At 43.8% G+C, this 17,397-nt stretch overlaps 1 protein-coding gene across 2 annotated transcripts; it reads left to right on the top strand.

Annotated features, from left to right (window-relative positions):
* The first annotated feature begins 12,308 nt into the window (after positions 1-12,308).
* Positions 12,309-16,738, top strand: LOC150041438 (uncharacterized). Of its 2 annotated transcripts, XM_090326887.1 has the most exons (4): positions 12,309-12,973; positions 14,127-14,172; positions 15,320-15,538; positions 16,529-16,612. In XM_090326887.1, exons 1-3 carry the CDS (start codon positions 12,570-12,572, stop codon positions 15,512-15,514), a joined length of 645 nt encoding a protein of 214 aa, XP_090183013.1. In that variant the 5' UTR covers positions 12,309-12,569; the 3' UTR covers positions 15,515-15,538; positions 16,529-16,612. The 2 variants fall into 2 exon arrangements, with proteins under 2 accessions (XP_090183013.1, XP_090183014.1); XM_090326888.1 differs by lacking the exon at positions 15,320-15,538 and having other exon boundaries at positions 12,314-12,973; positions 16,529-16,738.
* The last annotated feature ends 659 nt before the right edge of the window (positions 16,739-17,397 follow it).

The following is a 17,397-nucleotide window of genomic DNA, read 5'->3' as shown; positions in this document are numbered from 1 at the left end:
GTTATTCTTCCAGAACTCTTTTTCCTGCTACTTGCTTGTGCTATTGATGATTTTCCATATGAATTTTTGGATTGCTTTCTCTATTTCATTAGCGAATGTGGTTGGGATATTAATGGGTATTCCATTGAATTTGTAGATAGTTTGGAGCAGTATTGCCATTTTCATTAGGTTAATCCTCTCAATCTAGGAACATGGGAGGTTTTTCCACTTTCTTAAGTCTGCTTTAATTTCCTTTGTCAGATTTTTTTTTGCCAGTGCTGCACTTAATCTCAGATCCTGAGCACTGTCCTTTGGCTTTCCTCAAAGGTAGCAGCACTCTACCACTTGAGGCACTGCACCACTTCCACATTTTCTATGTATGTAGTACCAAGGAATCCAACCCAGGTCTTCGTGCATGGTAGGCAAGCACTCTACCACTAGGCCGAACTCCCGGCCCCCTTTTCCAGATTTTTAAATTGTTCATTATAGAAAACCTCCACATCTTTGTTTAATTCCTAGGTATTTTTGAGAAGTTGCTTTCCTGATCTTAGCCTCACTCTTCTCATTGTTGCTATACAGAAAAGATTGATTCTTGTAGGTTAATTTTATATCCTGCTAATTTGCCAAGGTTTAAAATGAGCTCAAGTAACTTGGGAGAGTAATCTATGGGGTTATTTAAATATAGGATCATGTCATGTGCAAAGAGAGAGAGTTCTTTCACTTTTGGATCCCCTTTATGTTTGTCTCATGCCTTATTGTTTGACTGGGAATTCCAATACTGTATTGAAGAAGAGTGGAGAGAGCAGTCATTCTTGTCTTGTCCCTGATTTTAGAGGAAATGTTTTTAACTTTTCATCATTAAGTATAATGCTGGGTGTAGGTTTGTCATATACAGTATTATGTTGAGAAATGTTCCATGGATTCCTAGTTTCCCTAGAGCTTTCACCATAAAGAGGTTTGGTATCTTGTCAAATACTTTTTCTGCATTTATTTAAATGATCATGTGTTTCTTGTCCTTGCTCCTATTGATGTGTTGAATTATATTGATTGACTTGTGTGTATTGAAGCAGCTGTGCATCCCTGGAATGAATCCCGTTTGATCATAGTATATAATGGCTTCTTTTTTTGACAGTCCTGGGGCTTGAACTCTGGGTCTGAGCATTTTCCATGGGCTTTCTCAAGTCTAGAGCTCTACCACTTGAACCACAGCACCACTTCCACCTTTTCCCCTTTTTCCCAGCTTTTTTGATGTATGCGGTACCAAGAAATTGAAGCTGGGTCTTCATGCATGCTAGGAAATAATTCTATCATTAGGCCAAATTCCCAGCCCCTATATGATGTTTTTGAAGTCACTTGGTCAGAATTTTATTAAGAAGTTTGCATAGATAGCCATTAAAGAAATAGGGTCTGTTTGTCCTAACTTTCTTTAATTTGTTATGTTTCTGGGTCTTTATTTAGAAAGTTTCGACTTGTGCCAAGGGGTCCTAGTGTACCTCCTATTTGTTCTTGTAAAGTTTTTAGTATATCTGCTTTTACCTCAAGGTCTTTGATACATTTGAAATTAATCCTGGTGCAGGGTGATACAGAAGAATCTAACTTTAGTTTTCTGCAGGTGATTAGCCAGTTCTGCCAGCACCACTTGTTGAAGAGACTGTCTTTCTTATATTCTGTTTTTTGGCTCCTTTATCAAAGAGGTCTGCTGGTTGATTTCTGGTCTTCAGTCCTATTCCATCATTCCTCAGGCCTGTTCTTGTGCCACTACCAAGCTGTTTTGATTACTATAGCTCTGTAATAGAGTTTAAAGTTTGGTATTGAAATTCTTCCAGTGCTGTTCACTCTGCTAAGAATTGTTTTTGCTATACGGGGTCTTTTATTATGCCAATATAAAATTTTGGATTGCCTCTTCTACTTCTTTAAAGAATGACATTGGGATATTGATGGGTATTGCACTGAATTTGTAGATAGCCCTTGGCAAGATTGCCATTTTCTCAATGTTAATTCTTCCAGTCCAGGAGCATGAGAGGTTTTTTCCATTTCCTTAAGTCTGCTTCAATTTCCTTTTCCAGGTTTTTAAAGTTTTCATCATAAAGATCCTTTACATTCTTATTTAATTAAGACGTATTTCATTTTCTTTGAGGCTATTGCAAAAGGAGTTAATGAAATAGAGGAAGCAATCCAGAAATTCATATGAAATAATAGAAAATCCTCATAGCACAAGCAATCCTTAGGAAAAAAACAGTGCTGGAAGAATAGCAATACCAAACTTCAAACTCTATTTTGTAAGGTATTGTAATAAGAATGGCCTATAGACACATGAGGAAATGCTCAACATCTCTGGCCATAAAAGAAATGCAACCCAAAACAACTCTGAAATTCCACCTCATTCCAGTTAGAATGGCCATGATCAAGAAATCTAATAACAGATGCTGGAGGGGATGTGGCCAGAAGGGATGGCTACTACACTGTTGATGGGAGTGTAAACTCGTTCAACCACTATGGAAATCAGTATGGCAATTCCTCAATAGACTAAACATAGAGTTCCCCTATGACCCAGCAATTCCACTCCTTGGCATTTATCCAATCATCCAGAAACAAGGCCATACTAAAGCCACTAGCACAACGATGTTCACTGCAGCACAGAGAAGTCTCTCTTTAAGTCTTTCGCCCATCTTTTAATGGGATGGTTGTTTCTTTGAAGATTTGTTTTGGAGAGATTCAATTTTTTTAGCTGTAGATATATTTTAGATATGAGGCCTTTGTCTGTTGTATCATTAGTGAAGATCTTCTCCCACTCTATGGGCTTTTTATTTAACTTGCTAGCTATATCCTTTGCCATACAGAAGCTCTGCAGTTTAATGCAGACAAGCGGCTCTTCTGTAAAATATAATCCGAGCTCAAAAAATTAAGTCCTCTAAAATATACCCTCAGAAACTCAACCACCCAATCAATAAATGAGCAAAAGGCTTAAAAAGTGACTTCTCGGATGAAGAAAAAAGAATGGGCAAATAGATCCCTGAAGAAGTGTTCAACATCTCTGGCCAGTCAGGCTCTTAATACAACTGATACCTCTCCATGGTCTCAAATATTAGCATTTGTTGCCATGACCTTCAGATTGATTTTCACTGCCTAAGGCAAAGATAAAAATATTCCAAGTTCATATAGGTAAGATCCTGGTGTGAATTGAGAACTTCTACCTTTGTCCTCAATGAATACAAAACTTACTCTCTAAAAAAACTGCAGTAGGCCTGGGAGTTTGGCCTAGTGGTAGTGTTTGCCTAACATTCACGAAAACCCAGGTTTGATTCCTCAGTACCACGCACATAGAAAAGGCTGTGGCTTAAGTGGTAGAGCTCTAGCCTTGAGGAAAGCACAAGGACAGTGTTCAGGCCCTGAGTTCAAGCTCCAGGACTGGCAAAAAAACAAAAAATCAAAAATAAATAAAAATAGTGCAGCAATAGATGAACTATTCTGAGATGTTAGAAATTTCTCAAGCAAATATGCACTCATTAAATCCACTGTGTGGCATATTCTCAAGATACATATTCAAGTATTGGAAATTTGTATATTTATGTTTTTCTTAGGTTATTCTCAATTGTTCATTTTTGTACTAATTTTAAAATATCATTTGTAAGAATTTTCCCCATGAATCATGATAATCAAAATGTTTTAGTAACCTCTTCAGGCTCATAAAATGATCCACTATAAGAAATTTCCATCTTCCTTATACCTGTGTAAACACAACAGCCACTTGTATTTCAAAGTTGTATCCTCCTATGAGTCTTGTCATACTTAAAACCTATTAATGACTCATATATCACTTTCTCTGTGTGCATATTTATTGAATTCCCTGGTGTTGAAACACTTACAAATCCACTCATGAATTTCACTGAGGCTTATACCTGGGTTTCATATTTTTAATGATCAGTTCAAAAGTCTCATAAGCTAGTTGCTGGTTGCATCAATTTGCACACTTCCCAAGTCAGATTGATGCCCACTTTGTCTATATACAAATGAGTTTCCCAAAATTTTACTATTCAACTTTGTTTTTAATTTAGTGTAAGAAATGAGAGTCAAAATTCATTTGTACTTTTTATACTGGTAACAGACATTTCTATGTGCTGTGGTTTATTTATCTAATTTTTTACAACACAAAGAGCCCACCCCTGAACATTCCAACTTTGTCCCACAAACACAGAAGAGGAATAAAACCCACACACACTTGAGAATATCTAGGAGAAGGGTTGAATTCTTGAAGCAGGTCTTAGGATGGCTTCCTAGGCAGAGCATATGTTTTCAGGTTCACTTCTCTACCCTGGGTCTCAGTAGAACTCAAGTCTACAGCAAGTTCCTCTCTGAGGGGAGAAAGCAGCACATGGTTCATATTTGAGGTTGTCAGTAAAATAAAATATAAGAATACAGACTTTATGCTCAAAATCTCTGTCCTCCTCAATCCACAGCTCATTCATACCCACTTACATATTTCCTTCATGTACAGTAGTTGTTGATAAATGAAGGAGGTATTAAGAAAGTATCTAAGACTAATGATGTTTCAATATAGTCTTTAAAATTCTAAGGGCTGGGAGTTTGGCCTAGTGGTAGAGTGCTTGCCTAGCATGCATGAACTCCTGGGTTCAATTCCTCAGTACGACATACATAGAAAAAAGCCAGAAATGATGCTGAGGCTCAAGTGGTAGAGCTCTAGCCTTGAGGAAAAAAAAAACCAAGACAGTGCTCAGGCCCTGAGACCAAGCCTAGGTCTGACAAAAAAAATCTACACTAGTGAAAAGGCAACGATGAACAAATTGTCAGAATTTTTATTTTACTGTTGTTTGGGGGGATTGCTTTTGTTCCCATGTGGTGCTGGGGATGGAACCCATGGCCTTGCTCATTCTGGGCAAGCTCTGTCCATATAGCTATTCTCCCAGCTTGAATTTTAAATACACAAAAGTCTGTCCCTCCTTTTCATCCTAATGCCAATCCTAACTCCAATAAAATGATATTCCTAGTAGTAGGAGCACAAATTTCCTGGACTTGAGCTATTTCCATACCACTTGTATTTCCCTTGATGTCCTTGATGCCCCGAAGGGAGTTTTAAGGAGAGGAGGGAATAGAAGGAGACTGGAACAACACAAACATGATGAGGAAGAGAACAGAACAGCGCGGGGGGGGGCGGGGGGGCACAGTGGAAGCTACTTACCCAATGAGCAATTCAGGGTAGTTAATGCGTAAGAAAATGTTCTCCAGATCTTCCAGCTCAAAATACTGGATGGGGAAACAGACTCTGCCATCCATATCCAGAGGATCATATGCCATGGCTCTCTCCTGAGCAAACTCCTCCCCTTTAGGCTCTTCCCTGGCTGACTCTTTCCACTCCCACTGAGTGGGTTTCTCCACATCGCTGCCTCTGCCACCGCTGGGGTGGGCCTCATCTTCTTTCATGCTGTCTGGAGCTTTGGCCCCCACGCAGTTCCCTCCTCTTGGAGCTCCCTGCTCATCTTGGTACCATGTTTTCTCCCAGGCCTCGTCTCCTCCCCCTCCAGTCACCGAATTCACTGTGGACGCCACATCTGAAAAAGAGGAAGGTGAGAAATGTCCCCAGAGATCAGAAAGTGGGAGACATCTAGAGGTGAGGAGCTAGGAGTAGACCATGAGGTGGTGAAAGCTATCACTGTGACATAAGGGACTTCGAAGTGAGGGCCATTTATGGGAATGGTGACAATGGAGCCACCCCTCCACTCAACCGTCCTCAGATTTGTTTCTAGGAATTCACTGAAAATCACCTGTTCACTTACCCTGAACACTTTTTTGGAGCTCGTGAGCTTCCAGGCTCTGACACCTGCTCTCCTGGGAATGTTCCATACTGGAATGTCTTCCAGGGTGTGCACAGCTCCAGCTCCGAGCTGCTACTTCCTTTCCAGTGTCTGGTGTGTGTTTCAAGGGGTCTTAGAGTTCTAGTTTGAAGTCTAAAGTCCTCACAAGTTGTAATTGTACTACATGAAGTGGTTGCATCTTCTGGGGCACATGAGCCACTCATTTATGAGGCACTGGGACCTCTGAGGTGTGGACATAGAGTAGAGGGTGTGGCTGCCAGAGGTTTCTGGAGGGTGTCTGTGTGTGTATCTGTGTGCTTGTTTTTGTGTTTCTATTGTGGATGCTGAAACATGTAGCTTAGTGGAATATTTTCTCACTCCTCTTCTTACATTACCTCAACTGAAAAAAATGGAATCATAATTTCCCAAGTTAACTTCAGACATAGGGAGAGGCAAAGAAACTAGCCTTCACACTAGCCCTCAGAGAATATACTCGAATTCAAACCTCTCTGTAGACTATTTGGCCTAAGTCACCTTATCCTTAACTCCTTGAGAACTAGTGAGATCCACACAACCCAGAGAGCCTAGCAGTTCCAGCATTAGCAACATAATGCAGTGAGCCTTTTGGTGAGGTCTCTGAGAACCACTCTTTCTTCTTTCTTCTAATCCATTTTTTCCCCAGTAACAAAACAGGGCAAGTGTTCAAGGTAAAATGATCAGGTAGCTCACTAGAATCTGTAAGGAAAGTAAAAGATGAACTGTTCTTTAGAGGCTCAAGGGAGCGGAAGTATGGGATTGGGTTTTCAGAGCACTTTGGTTGTTCAAGTAAAAGGTCCAGACCAGTTTCTTGGAGAAAACGCCAAGTACTCCATATTGTAGCCCACCTGTAGAAACTTTTTTGCATGTCCACATCATGTGTCCCATTTTGTCCTTCTTGATGCAACTAGGGAACACTGAACACATGCTGATTTATGTTACTCTGGTGAGCCTCTATCTACAGAGCTTCTATCGAATTTCAAATGGTATCTGCATGGATTGAGCATATGTGGAGACTTGTTGTACTACTAGACTTTCCCCCTCCTTTTCCTTTTCCTCTTCCTTATTCTTCCTGAGACAGGTAAGAGGACCTAGAGAAAGACCACTCTGTCTATGAGCATTTGTGTGTGTGTGTGTGTGTGTGTGTGTGTGTGTGTGTGTATCATGGGGCTTGAACTCGGCTTGGGTGTTGTCCCTGAGCTCTTCAGCTCAAGGCTACTGCCCTACCCTTGAACCATTTTCTAGAGGTTAATTGGAGATAAGAGTCTCAGGTTCTTTTGTGCCCGGGCTGGTTTTGAACCTTGACCCTCAAATCTCAGCCTCCTGAGTAGCTAGGATTACAGGCATGAGCCACCACGCCTGGCTTCTATGAGCATTTTTTAAAGATAACCAACAGTGTTTAATAATGTTAAAATATTAGTGTTGTTCATGACTATAATCCTAGTTATTCAGGATCATGGTTCAAAGCCAAACCTGGGCGGTGAGTCTATAACACACATCCTGTTTGTTAACCCCCTAAAAGCTGCAAGTCAAGATTTAGTTAAAGTGATAGAGCACTACACTTGAGAAAAAATCAGAGTTCAAGCTAGAGTACCAGAAAAAAAATCATGGTTCATCATGTTTACATGCTATATTAATATAACTTTTTAAAAGTTCATCTCAGGGGCCGGGAGTATGGCCTAGTTATAGAGTGCTTGCCTAGTATGCATGAAGTCCTGGGCTCAATCTCTCAATACCACATGCACAAAAAAGCTGGAAGTGGTGCTGTGGCTCAAGTAGCAGAATGCTAGCCTTGAGAAAGTCCAAGGACAATGCTCTGGCTCTGAGGCCAAGCCAGGACTTGCAAATGAAAAAGTTCATCTCATGTTGATTCCAGCAAATCTGACCTTGTGATTTACACCTTTAAGACACTTCCCTTAAGCAGACAGCTATGGAAGGAGCAGCCATTCTTTGGGTGACTCATGAGAAACTGTGAAAACCTGACTACTTTGAACACTTTCAAGGATGCCTTAAGGCTATACTATAGCTGCCTCAATACAGCTTTGACTGCTAGCCATAACTTCAGCTACAAGGACCTTGCACATCCCCTCCAGATAAACTATTCCAATTTGAAGATATCACTGTGGATAAGACTTCAAATGCTCTTGATGAGTCTGCTCACCTTGATGCTTTTATCCCTCAGGTGAGGTGACAACATGACACTTCTGTCAGTTCTGTGTGACTGGTGCAGTAGGGGGCCACCATTAGTCCCGATGTGAATGCTGTGATTGGTCTTTGTAAAAGGGCAAAAATTGTCCAGGCACCAGTGACTCATACCTGTAATCCTAGCAACTCAGGAGAACCATGGTTCAAATTCAACCTAGGCAAGAAAAGTGAGACTCATCTACAATTTATCACCACTAATAGAAGTAGAACTGTGGCTCATGTGGAAGAGTGCTAGCCTTGAGCAAAGATCAAGGACAATCCCCAGGGTATGATTTCAAAGAGTAGAATCAACATTAAAAGTTAAAAATTGGAAGTTCACAGACTTAAGGAAATTGGTGAAAATCTAGTTGCTTTGAATACTTCAAGGAGGAAATTACACTGAAAAAAGTGTTACAAAAAAAAGAAAAGAAAGAAAAAAGCATGACGCTGGAGACAAAGGAAAGCATGACAACAAGGTATGTCGAAATAAAATTATTAATTATCCTTGAAAAAAAAGTGTTACAGCTTTAGTGGCTGGCCAAGATTTTTACTTCATTTAAAACAACTAAACACAGGGCCGGGAGTTTGGCCTAGTGGTTAAAGTGCTTGCCTAGCATGCACGAAGACCCGGGTTCAATTCCTTGGTACCACATACATAGAAAAAAGCCAGAAGTGGTGCTGAGGCTCAAGTGGTAGAGCTCTAGCCTTGAGAAAGTCCAAGGACAGTGCTCAGGCCCTGAGCTCAAGCCCAGGACTGGCAAAAAAAAAAAAACAACTAAACACAAACTTCTATAAGGCTGGCCAAGATTTTTACTTCATTTAAAACAACTAAACACAAACTTCTGTAAGGTCTCAAGACTTCACTGTGGATAAAACCAGCCTTAAGAACTTATACACACACACGATGGACAAATGCTAGAGTGTGAGTTAGCCCCTTGTCACATGTCCCTAGTTCTATGGATCACTTACAGTTTTGCCTGACAACCTATCCCATCCTTGTGACTTGTCTCCACCTGTCTCTCAGCTGAAGGCAGAAATTTGCACCTGTCACATTCTGCATAAACAACCCTATTTCTTATACCTCATATCTCTTGTTATTTGTGTGAAGAGTGTTTTTGTAGCCTTTGAGCATTCTTTCTGCTCAAGTCATGTGAACATTAAGCATTATGAACAGCAAGGCTTTTTTTGTCTCTTTAGTTGTCTTAGTTTGCAGTTGCTTTCCTTTAGGGCTTGAACTATATCTTTCTGCATTTATTTTTTATTTCATTATCTGATTTTAGATATATGTTATTATCCTAATGGGGTTTATTAGGTTTTTGTTTCCCTTTCATGCAGGTTTTAATTTTCTTTACTCAATTTTTCTTACTCTGTGTTAATTTGTCTAGGGGTATTTGATTTCTTTTTTTTATTGTAATTAGTAAAAGGGTTACATGATATTTGCCAGATAGAAGGTGCATTAATTCACATACATTGATACCCTTTCACATGTCTTGGTACCCATTTCCCTCCCCCCCCACACCCCCCACCCGTCTTGGTTTTCCCCCATTCCCTATCAAATTACAAATATCCAAATACAAATAAATTCAATATATCAGATAACAAAGTGAGATACTAGGGGTATTCGATTTCTAATCTTACTTGTATGGCAATTTGTAAACCTTCATTACAACTTTCCTGAATTTAGTAAAGTTAAATACTAGTCTTTTATTAAGAAGGTTTTCTACACCTCTGGATTTATTATTTCTTCTTCTCATTTTATCTCCATCATTCATATTTGGTATTTTGTTGGACTACAAGTAAACTTGGTATTTTCCAAAGTGTATTTTCATGTCATTGGCTTACTTGATCTGATTTCCCTGTAATAGTTTCAAAATTTCATGGCCTATTTTCTTTTTAATTGTAACTAATAGAAAGATTACATTATATTCGCCAGATAGAAGGTGCATTACTTCACACTGATACCCCTTCTCATGTTTTTGTCCCCATTTCCCCCCACCCTCTACCCTCATTTTGTTTTTTCCCCTTCACTATCCTATTTCAAATAAACATACACACATATATATATATAATATACCAGATAAGAAGGTAAGATACTGTAACAATATGAGAATAACCAAGGGACAACAAAAGAGATGAGAAATAACACGGTACATTAATTTTAAAAAAGCCATCATTGGGCAGTTACTCAAGTGATAGTATGTGTTCTTTAAGCAAAAACTCAGAGGCAGTGACAATGTCATGAGTTGAAGTCCCAGAACACACATAGACATGGACACACACACACACACACACACACACACACACACACACACACTTCCTAAGTCCAATAAAAAGTTGTCACAAATACATTCAGAAAAAGAGAAAATAAAAAAGAATTTAAAAAAAAACACCGAAAATTCCTGACTTGCTCATTTCAAGAATGAGCCTCCTTATCCTTCCATGTGAAAGACTGGTAAGAGTGTTTCCCTTTTATTCTTGGTATTGAGGCTCCACCTCGGTGATCAAGACAAGGGTGCCACTCAGTTTACGACAATATGGTCATCTCTAGCTAGAATACTATATAGAGCCCAAACATACAAGACAATGCGGAGAGGTGGAGATGGGCTCAAGCAGTAGAGCACCAGCCTTGAGAAGAAAAAGCTAAGAGGCAGTGTAAGACCTCTGTACTGGCACAAATGTGAAATTTAAAAAAAAAGACACCATCCAATATATTTTTAATGTGCTTTCAAATTTCAGGAAAAATCAGTGTCACAACTGATCAAGTCAAACTAACTCCCAGCCCAGGCTGTGTGTAGGCTGTGAAGTATAGACCGAGTGGACCGGGAGTTCGACCTAGTGGTAGAGTGATCGCCTACCATGCGCAAAGACCTGGGTTCGACCCCTGGAAAACGGAAATAGGGCTTGGCTCACAGGGACAACGCCCGATCTAGGGGTAGGGCGGTAGCATTGAGCTGAAAAGCTCAGGGACAGCAGCCAGGCCAAGTTCAAGCCCCATAACCCATTAAAGGCAAAAGAAAGATCCGGGTTCGATTGGTCGGTATAACATACATAGAAAAGCCAGAAGTGGTGCTGTGGCTGAAGTGGTAGAAAAGCCCAAGGACAGTGCTCAGGCCCTGAGTTCAGTCCCCAGGACTGGCAAAAAAAAAAAAAAAAGTGGTCTGCTGAGAGTGGGCCAGGAGTTTTTGCTTATTATCTCAGCGACCATGACTTTCTCATGAAGGCTCCCCCCTTCTCTCAATGTCGGCCGCCCGGACACCATGCATTATTTCAGAAGAGCAGCATAGGCCTTCCCTTAGTGTCCTCACTGGGGTACAGTGAGTCCTACCAGGAGTAGTCAACTCATAGCCAAGTTAGACACTATTTTGTGATCGTGCCCTAGAAGGGACATTCTATTCCACCTGTCCTGAGCAGTTCCTGCCTGATTCGGAAAGTTTATTTCGTCTCAGACTAATTAGACGCTTTTGCGTGTAAGGAATCCCTCCTTGCCCACGGCCACAGTCTGTTTGGAAAGGCAATAGCGGTCAGCAGGCGGCAGCAAGTATGTGCAGGAATTATAAAGCACAGCAGTGCCACGATGCCCACAGTGCCTTGCGCGGCAGAGGCGTGGCAGTGCGCCCACTCTGCCTTGCGCGGCAAAGGAACCGTAGTGCGCGTTCCCCCAAGCACTGCCCTGTGCGGCAGTGGAAAGACAGTGCGCCCACGGGGCCTGGCTCGGCAGAGGAGAAAGACTGCGACCCCGGTGCCGCGCGCCACCTAGCGCAGCTAGTGCATCCCTGGTGCCTTGCGCATCACGGGAGAAGTGGTGCGCGCCCCTGTGCTTCGCGCCAAACAGAGAAGATTCCGCGGCACTTGTGCCTTGTGCAGCAGAGGGGAAGTAGTCCCCCGCAACAGTGCGTTGCCCCGCAGAAGAGAAGCAGCGCGCCCCCTCCCAGTGCCTTGCGTGGCAGAGGAGAGGTCGTGCACCCCAGTGCCATGCGCGGCCCAGGAGAGGTAGTACACCCACAAGGCCTTGGGCGGCAGAGTAGAGGTAGAGGGCCCCCTGTGCCTTGCGCATCAGAGGAGAGGTAGTGCGCCCCCCTTGTGCTTCCTGCCACGCAGGGAAGCTTCTGGGGCACTTGGGCCTGGCACGGCCCAGAGAGAGAAAGGTAGCAGGGCGGGCCTTAGCCAGCAGGAGAGAAGTAGTGCGCCTCCTCTGCCCGGTGCGGCAGAGGGGAGGCAGTGCACCCAAACTGCCTTGCGCAGAGGAGGACAAATAGTGCGCCGCGGTGCCTCGCGCAGCACTGGGGAGGTAGTGCAGCCCGGTGCCTTGCAAGGTAAAGGAGGAGCAGTGGGCCCCCTTGGGCTTCCCGCCACGCGGATGATTCGCGCGCCACAGGAGAAGTAGTGCGCCGCCGTGCATTGCGCAAGGCTGGAGAGCCTGTGCCGCCTGGCCAATCCTGCTGAGGCGTCAGTGCGTCCGTGCTCTCCACAGAGCGGCATCGCCCGAGTCGCCACGAGGCACAGCCGCCTTCCTCCGCCTGGGCCTCCCACCACCACTCCGCCAGGAGCCTGGCCATAGAAATGGCTGAGCCCGAGCCAGGTGGAGCCGAGAGCCAGCACTTTCGAGAAGGAGCGCTGGCCTTCAAGGATTACATGAGGCTCATAGCTGACCTGGACGACGACGACGACGACGATGACGACGACGACGATGACGGGGCCGGGAACCACGAAGACGTGGGGAACGACGACGGCGACGGCCACAGTGGCAGCTCCAGCTCCTGTGAGGGCGCTTGCGGGTTCCAGGTGCCTCCAGGGCCCCCACTGCCCCCACCGGCGCCGCAGGCCCCGCAGGCCCCGGAGCCGGAGGAGGCGGCCGCGGCGGCTCCGCAGCCCCAGCGCAGGCAGATTCGCAAGTTCCAGCCGTGGCAGGTGGAGGAAATGGAAAACCTCTTCCAAGAAACGCACTATCCGGATGCCCCCACCAGGTCAGTGGTTGCTCTGGGTTGGTACTCGACCTCCATCGCGTTCGGCCATTTCCCATCGCTTCGCCCCCGTTTCTCCGCTTTACGCCCGACCCACTGGAGCTTTTTGCCTTCCGTGGCACTGGAGCCGGGAGGAATGCCTTGGGGTGCCCCAGCACTCCGTGCATGCAGTGTAGACTGGAGACTTGTCTAGGAACCGACCAGCAGCCATTGCTTTGGGCGGCTTTTGCTCGTGAGAGCTGGAAAAGCAAATTAGGCTGGGGATTTGGCGGCACTGGTTGGTTACCCACCGGGAAACTGCCATCTGTCCTAGGCTTTACAGTGTATTTACTTAACTATTGATTCATTTAGGTGTGTATGCTCGTATTTTCGGGGCCGTGTCAACACTGCTTCACTCTCTCCCTAAGTCTTCTCTAGTGGCTAATGCTCTACCACTTGAATCATGGTTCCAGTCTAGCATTTTGCTGGTTAATTAGCAAGAAATTCTGAGCACCTTTTTGCCCAGGACTTTCTTTTTTTTTCTTTATGCAGGCTAGCTTCCAACTGCAGTCGTCCAGGTTTTTGCCTCTTGTGTGGTTAGAGTTACAAGCATGAGCCACTAGTGCTTCTCTCATCTTTTAATATTATTGCCAACTGTAGGCTTGCCTTAATACCTTTGGTAGATGGAAGTTATCATTTTTGACATATTCCAATTGATCTGTTTCACTTTTTTTATCTGTGTTCCTGCCCTGCCTCATGATAAGACCCAGTCAATGTAGCTCGAGTCTTTATAGCATTTCTGTAGTGTTTAAACTTAGTTAATTTGTTCAATCTAGATTTTTTTCCCCTTTTTGTTCTGAAGCGCTGGTGAAGCTAGTGATACAAGAGTAATTGTAATATGTTAATCTATAACGTAATCAATGACAATAAAAGGTTACTCTTCAATAGTAAAGTGTTAGGAATTAGTATCCTAACTCATGAGGTTTAAAGCCAGCAGCGGTTTTGTGATGCGTCGAAACCGTTGCAAAAGCAGCATGAGTTCTCAGAATTATAGAAATCTGCACTGGTGAGTTGTCAAGGTGTGCCTTGCACGTACGATGATGCATAGGATGGACAGATTGGATGTTATTTCCTTTAACAACAGGAAACATGAACCCTTGTCGTTTTCTTTCCGTAGGAAGCGGCTGGCAACATGCATAGATGAATCTGATGACCGAGTGAAGGTCAGTAAACCTGAAGCAAGCGTTTTGAAGTTAGTCAAGAGAAACATAGTCCAGACCTCCAAACACCTTTGTCCTAGGTAGTTTCAAGTTGATGTGGATTAATGGTACCTTGTTCCCTTTTTCTTTTGGGAACTGTAATGTAAAAATCATTATTAAGAGTCTGGCTGGGTATAGTGGAACCTGCTTGTGTTTCAGCTCCTTCAGAAGCAGAGGCAAAAATGTACATGAGTCACATCTCCAGGCCTGTATTGCTGGGTATTTTGGACATGAAGCCTCACATATTTTTATACCCTGGCTGCCTTTGGACATCTGTTGTTGGGAGCTCAACTTCCTAGCAGGACTGTCTCGCTTCCTTCTTTACTTCCTTCCCTTTGCTTTCCTCTCCCGATTCCCTTCCTTTATCCCTCCTTCCCTACCAACTGCCTTCCCACCCTCCTTTCCTTCTTTCCTTCTTGCCTCCCTCCCTGCCTTCGAACTTTTTATTTTTATTATTATTTTGACCAGACCTGGGCTTGAGCTCAGGGCCTGAGCACTGTCCTTGGACTTTGTCAAGCCTGGAGCTCTGCCGCATGAGCCTCAACACCACTTCCGGATTTCTTCTGTGTATGTGGTACCGAGGAATAGAACCCGGGTCTTCGTGCATGCTAGGCAAGCACTCTACCACTAGGCCAAACTCCCGGCCCCATGCCTTCCTACTTTCTTTCATTTATTTGTTTGTTTGTTTGTTTGTTTGTTTATTGCTTGCCAGGCCTGGGCTCGAGGTCAGAGCCTGGGCCCTGTCTTCGAGCCTCTTTACGCTTAAGGTAGCACTCTACCTTAGAGCCTCAGTGCCATTTTCCTAACAGTGCTTTCCATTGGCAAAAAGTTGCTGAGTCTTAGAATGCTTTTGATGGAGAAAGGACTGTGAAGCCCTAGCTTCTCATTCTCTCATAAGGGAAAGAAAAGGGCAAAGAGAAAAAGGATAAATGCAAAAAGATAGAATGGAAGAGGATGAAAGTGGGCAAATCGGATACTGGAGGAAGAGGAATGTGTCATAGCAAGGTCCACCAGACTGGGAGTTGGGTGGACCTGGCTGTGGGAGTTGGTTTGGGCTGGTATTTGCTGCTCCTTGGCATCTTACCCTGTGGCTCATCTTGGACCCTGCAAGAAGGCACCGCTGTGGCCGATTCCACATGTGAACCTGATTTGGGCCATCCTGCTGCCACACCACCTCCAGCAGAACCTAGCACTGCTTGGTTTCTTCCTGTTCCTGGAGCCAAGATCTGGAGGACCAAGAGGAACCACTGTCACCACTGGTATTCATGGGATTTTTAGACTTCTCTCGCATGAAGGAATGCAGTGAAATGGCACGAATACTTATGAAACCGTAAATATGTCATCTTCGTCTATATTTCTACACAGAAGTAAATAATAAAAATAATTTTACAGGTTCTCTTAAGTGACCTTTCGGTAGTTTAGTTTGCACGAAAACAATTCTTGCTCTTTAATGGACAGTGCTCAGAAACTCTCCTTAAGAAATATACAGGTCCGGAAGTTTGACCTAGTGGTAGAGTGCTTTCCTAGCATGCACGAAGGCTCAGGTTGGATTCCTCGGTACCCCATACGTAGAAAAGCCAGCAGTGGTGCTGTGGCTCAAGCGGCAGAGCATGTGACTTGAGGAAAAAGCCCAAGGACAGTGCTCGGACCCTGAGTTCTAGCCCCAGTACTGGCAAAAAGAAAAAAGAAAAGTAATATAAAGAAGTTAGGAAGCCTTTTGGTGGATTAGTTTAAGTCTCAAAATCTGAAAACTAGCAGTGAGACTGCATGTGGTAAGCATAGTTTGCCAATGCTCTTCAAACTCTAAGGTGATGAAGAGGAATCTGTGAGGCCTATCTTGCAAAACCTGCTATAATTTTTAGTCTATACTGTAAATACAGATGATTCAAATTTGATGTGGTGACATTAGTTTGTACTTCATTTTGAATGTCTCACCAAAACGTTCTATGAAGCTATAGCTTCTCTAAATTTACCAGCCAATTTGTTCACCTCCCTTACCCACCTTCAATCTGTTAGAGCCCTTGGCACAGCTTGGGGGGCGCTCCATCTGTGTGTTCTGAAGGAGGGGTGTGTTCATTCTTCCGGAGTTTGGGTGGTTGGTTGTGGTGTTGTGGATTTAGAGCATGGCTTCACATATTGTAGTCGCCTGTTCCATCACTGGGTACCCTTAACACCCCAAGGAGTGATCAAAGCAATCAGAGATTTGTCACCTTGTGCACGTTCACATCTCAGTGACTTATAAAGTTGCATGATTTGCATTCCCCACGATTGTATTCAGTGTTCATTATAGTAAACAAATGATTTTTCACTCTAATTGCAGACTTGGTTTCAGAATAGGAGATTCAAGCATAGAAAAACCCTGAAGACAATCATGGAAAAAGATGAAAACAGCAGTGACAGTGAGGACTGAGACATCATCTTCTCCATGTGCTTGGGAGAGCCTCAGAGTTCCATCTTCTGCCGGAATCCAAGGCAGATGGGTTCTTCAAGTGCTGTCTACATTTGGCCTCCATGCTGACACGACTCATACTATCAATAAAGAGGCACATCCTCCTTCTGTATGTGTGTGTGTGTGTGTGTGTGTGTGTGTATGTGTGTTCTTGTGTTAGGAGGCTATGGGTGTAAATTGTTAAGGGAAAGGCATTGCAGTGTACGTGCCCTGGAGTCTCCAGCCTCTCTGGCTGCTTAGCAAGCTTTCCCAGCAAAAGGACCTCCAGAATGCTTAAGGGCTTCCTCCAGGAGACAGGGTTACTCCTGTGTGAAGCAGTGACTGGGAGGTTGTCCTCCAGTTGAGAACCCATGCTGTTGGCCCATGCAGTATTTAGCTGCGTGCTCACCGTTTGTGCAGTTGGAGCGGATATCAGGGCAGAAGCTCCTAAAGCCTGTCAGAGGCGCACAGTGGCTATGAGCCCCAGAAGCTGTGTTGATAAGGCTGGGTTCACTTCGTTGTTGGGAGACATGTGATTTTCCCCAGTGAGAGGAGTTTAGAAACTGTCTTGGGTATCTGTAGGCTTCACTGTCATGTTCTCTATAGCACCAGCTCCTTGTTTTGTCTTTCCTTTCTTGGCCTGGCCTTTTCTTCCTTCCTCCCTGCATTCCTGCCATCCTCCCCCCCCTCTTTTTCTTTCTTCATAGGCTTTCCTTCCTGAGTGGGTGTCCATCACCCAACCCAGGCTTGCTTTGTTTCTT

The sequence above is a fragment of the Megascapheus bottae genome, chromosome X (genome assembly GCF_031878675.1).
Source record: "Megascapheus bottae isolate mThoBot1 chromosome X, mThoBot2.hap1, whole genome shotgun sequence".
Classification (NCBI taxonomy): Eukaryota; Metazoa; Chordata; class Mammalia; order Rodentia; family Geomyidae; genus Megascapheus; species Megascapheus bottae.
The sequence above is the reverse complement of the archived record's forward strand: the minus strand, read 5'-3'. Positions and strand labels throughout refer to the sequence as shown.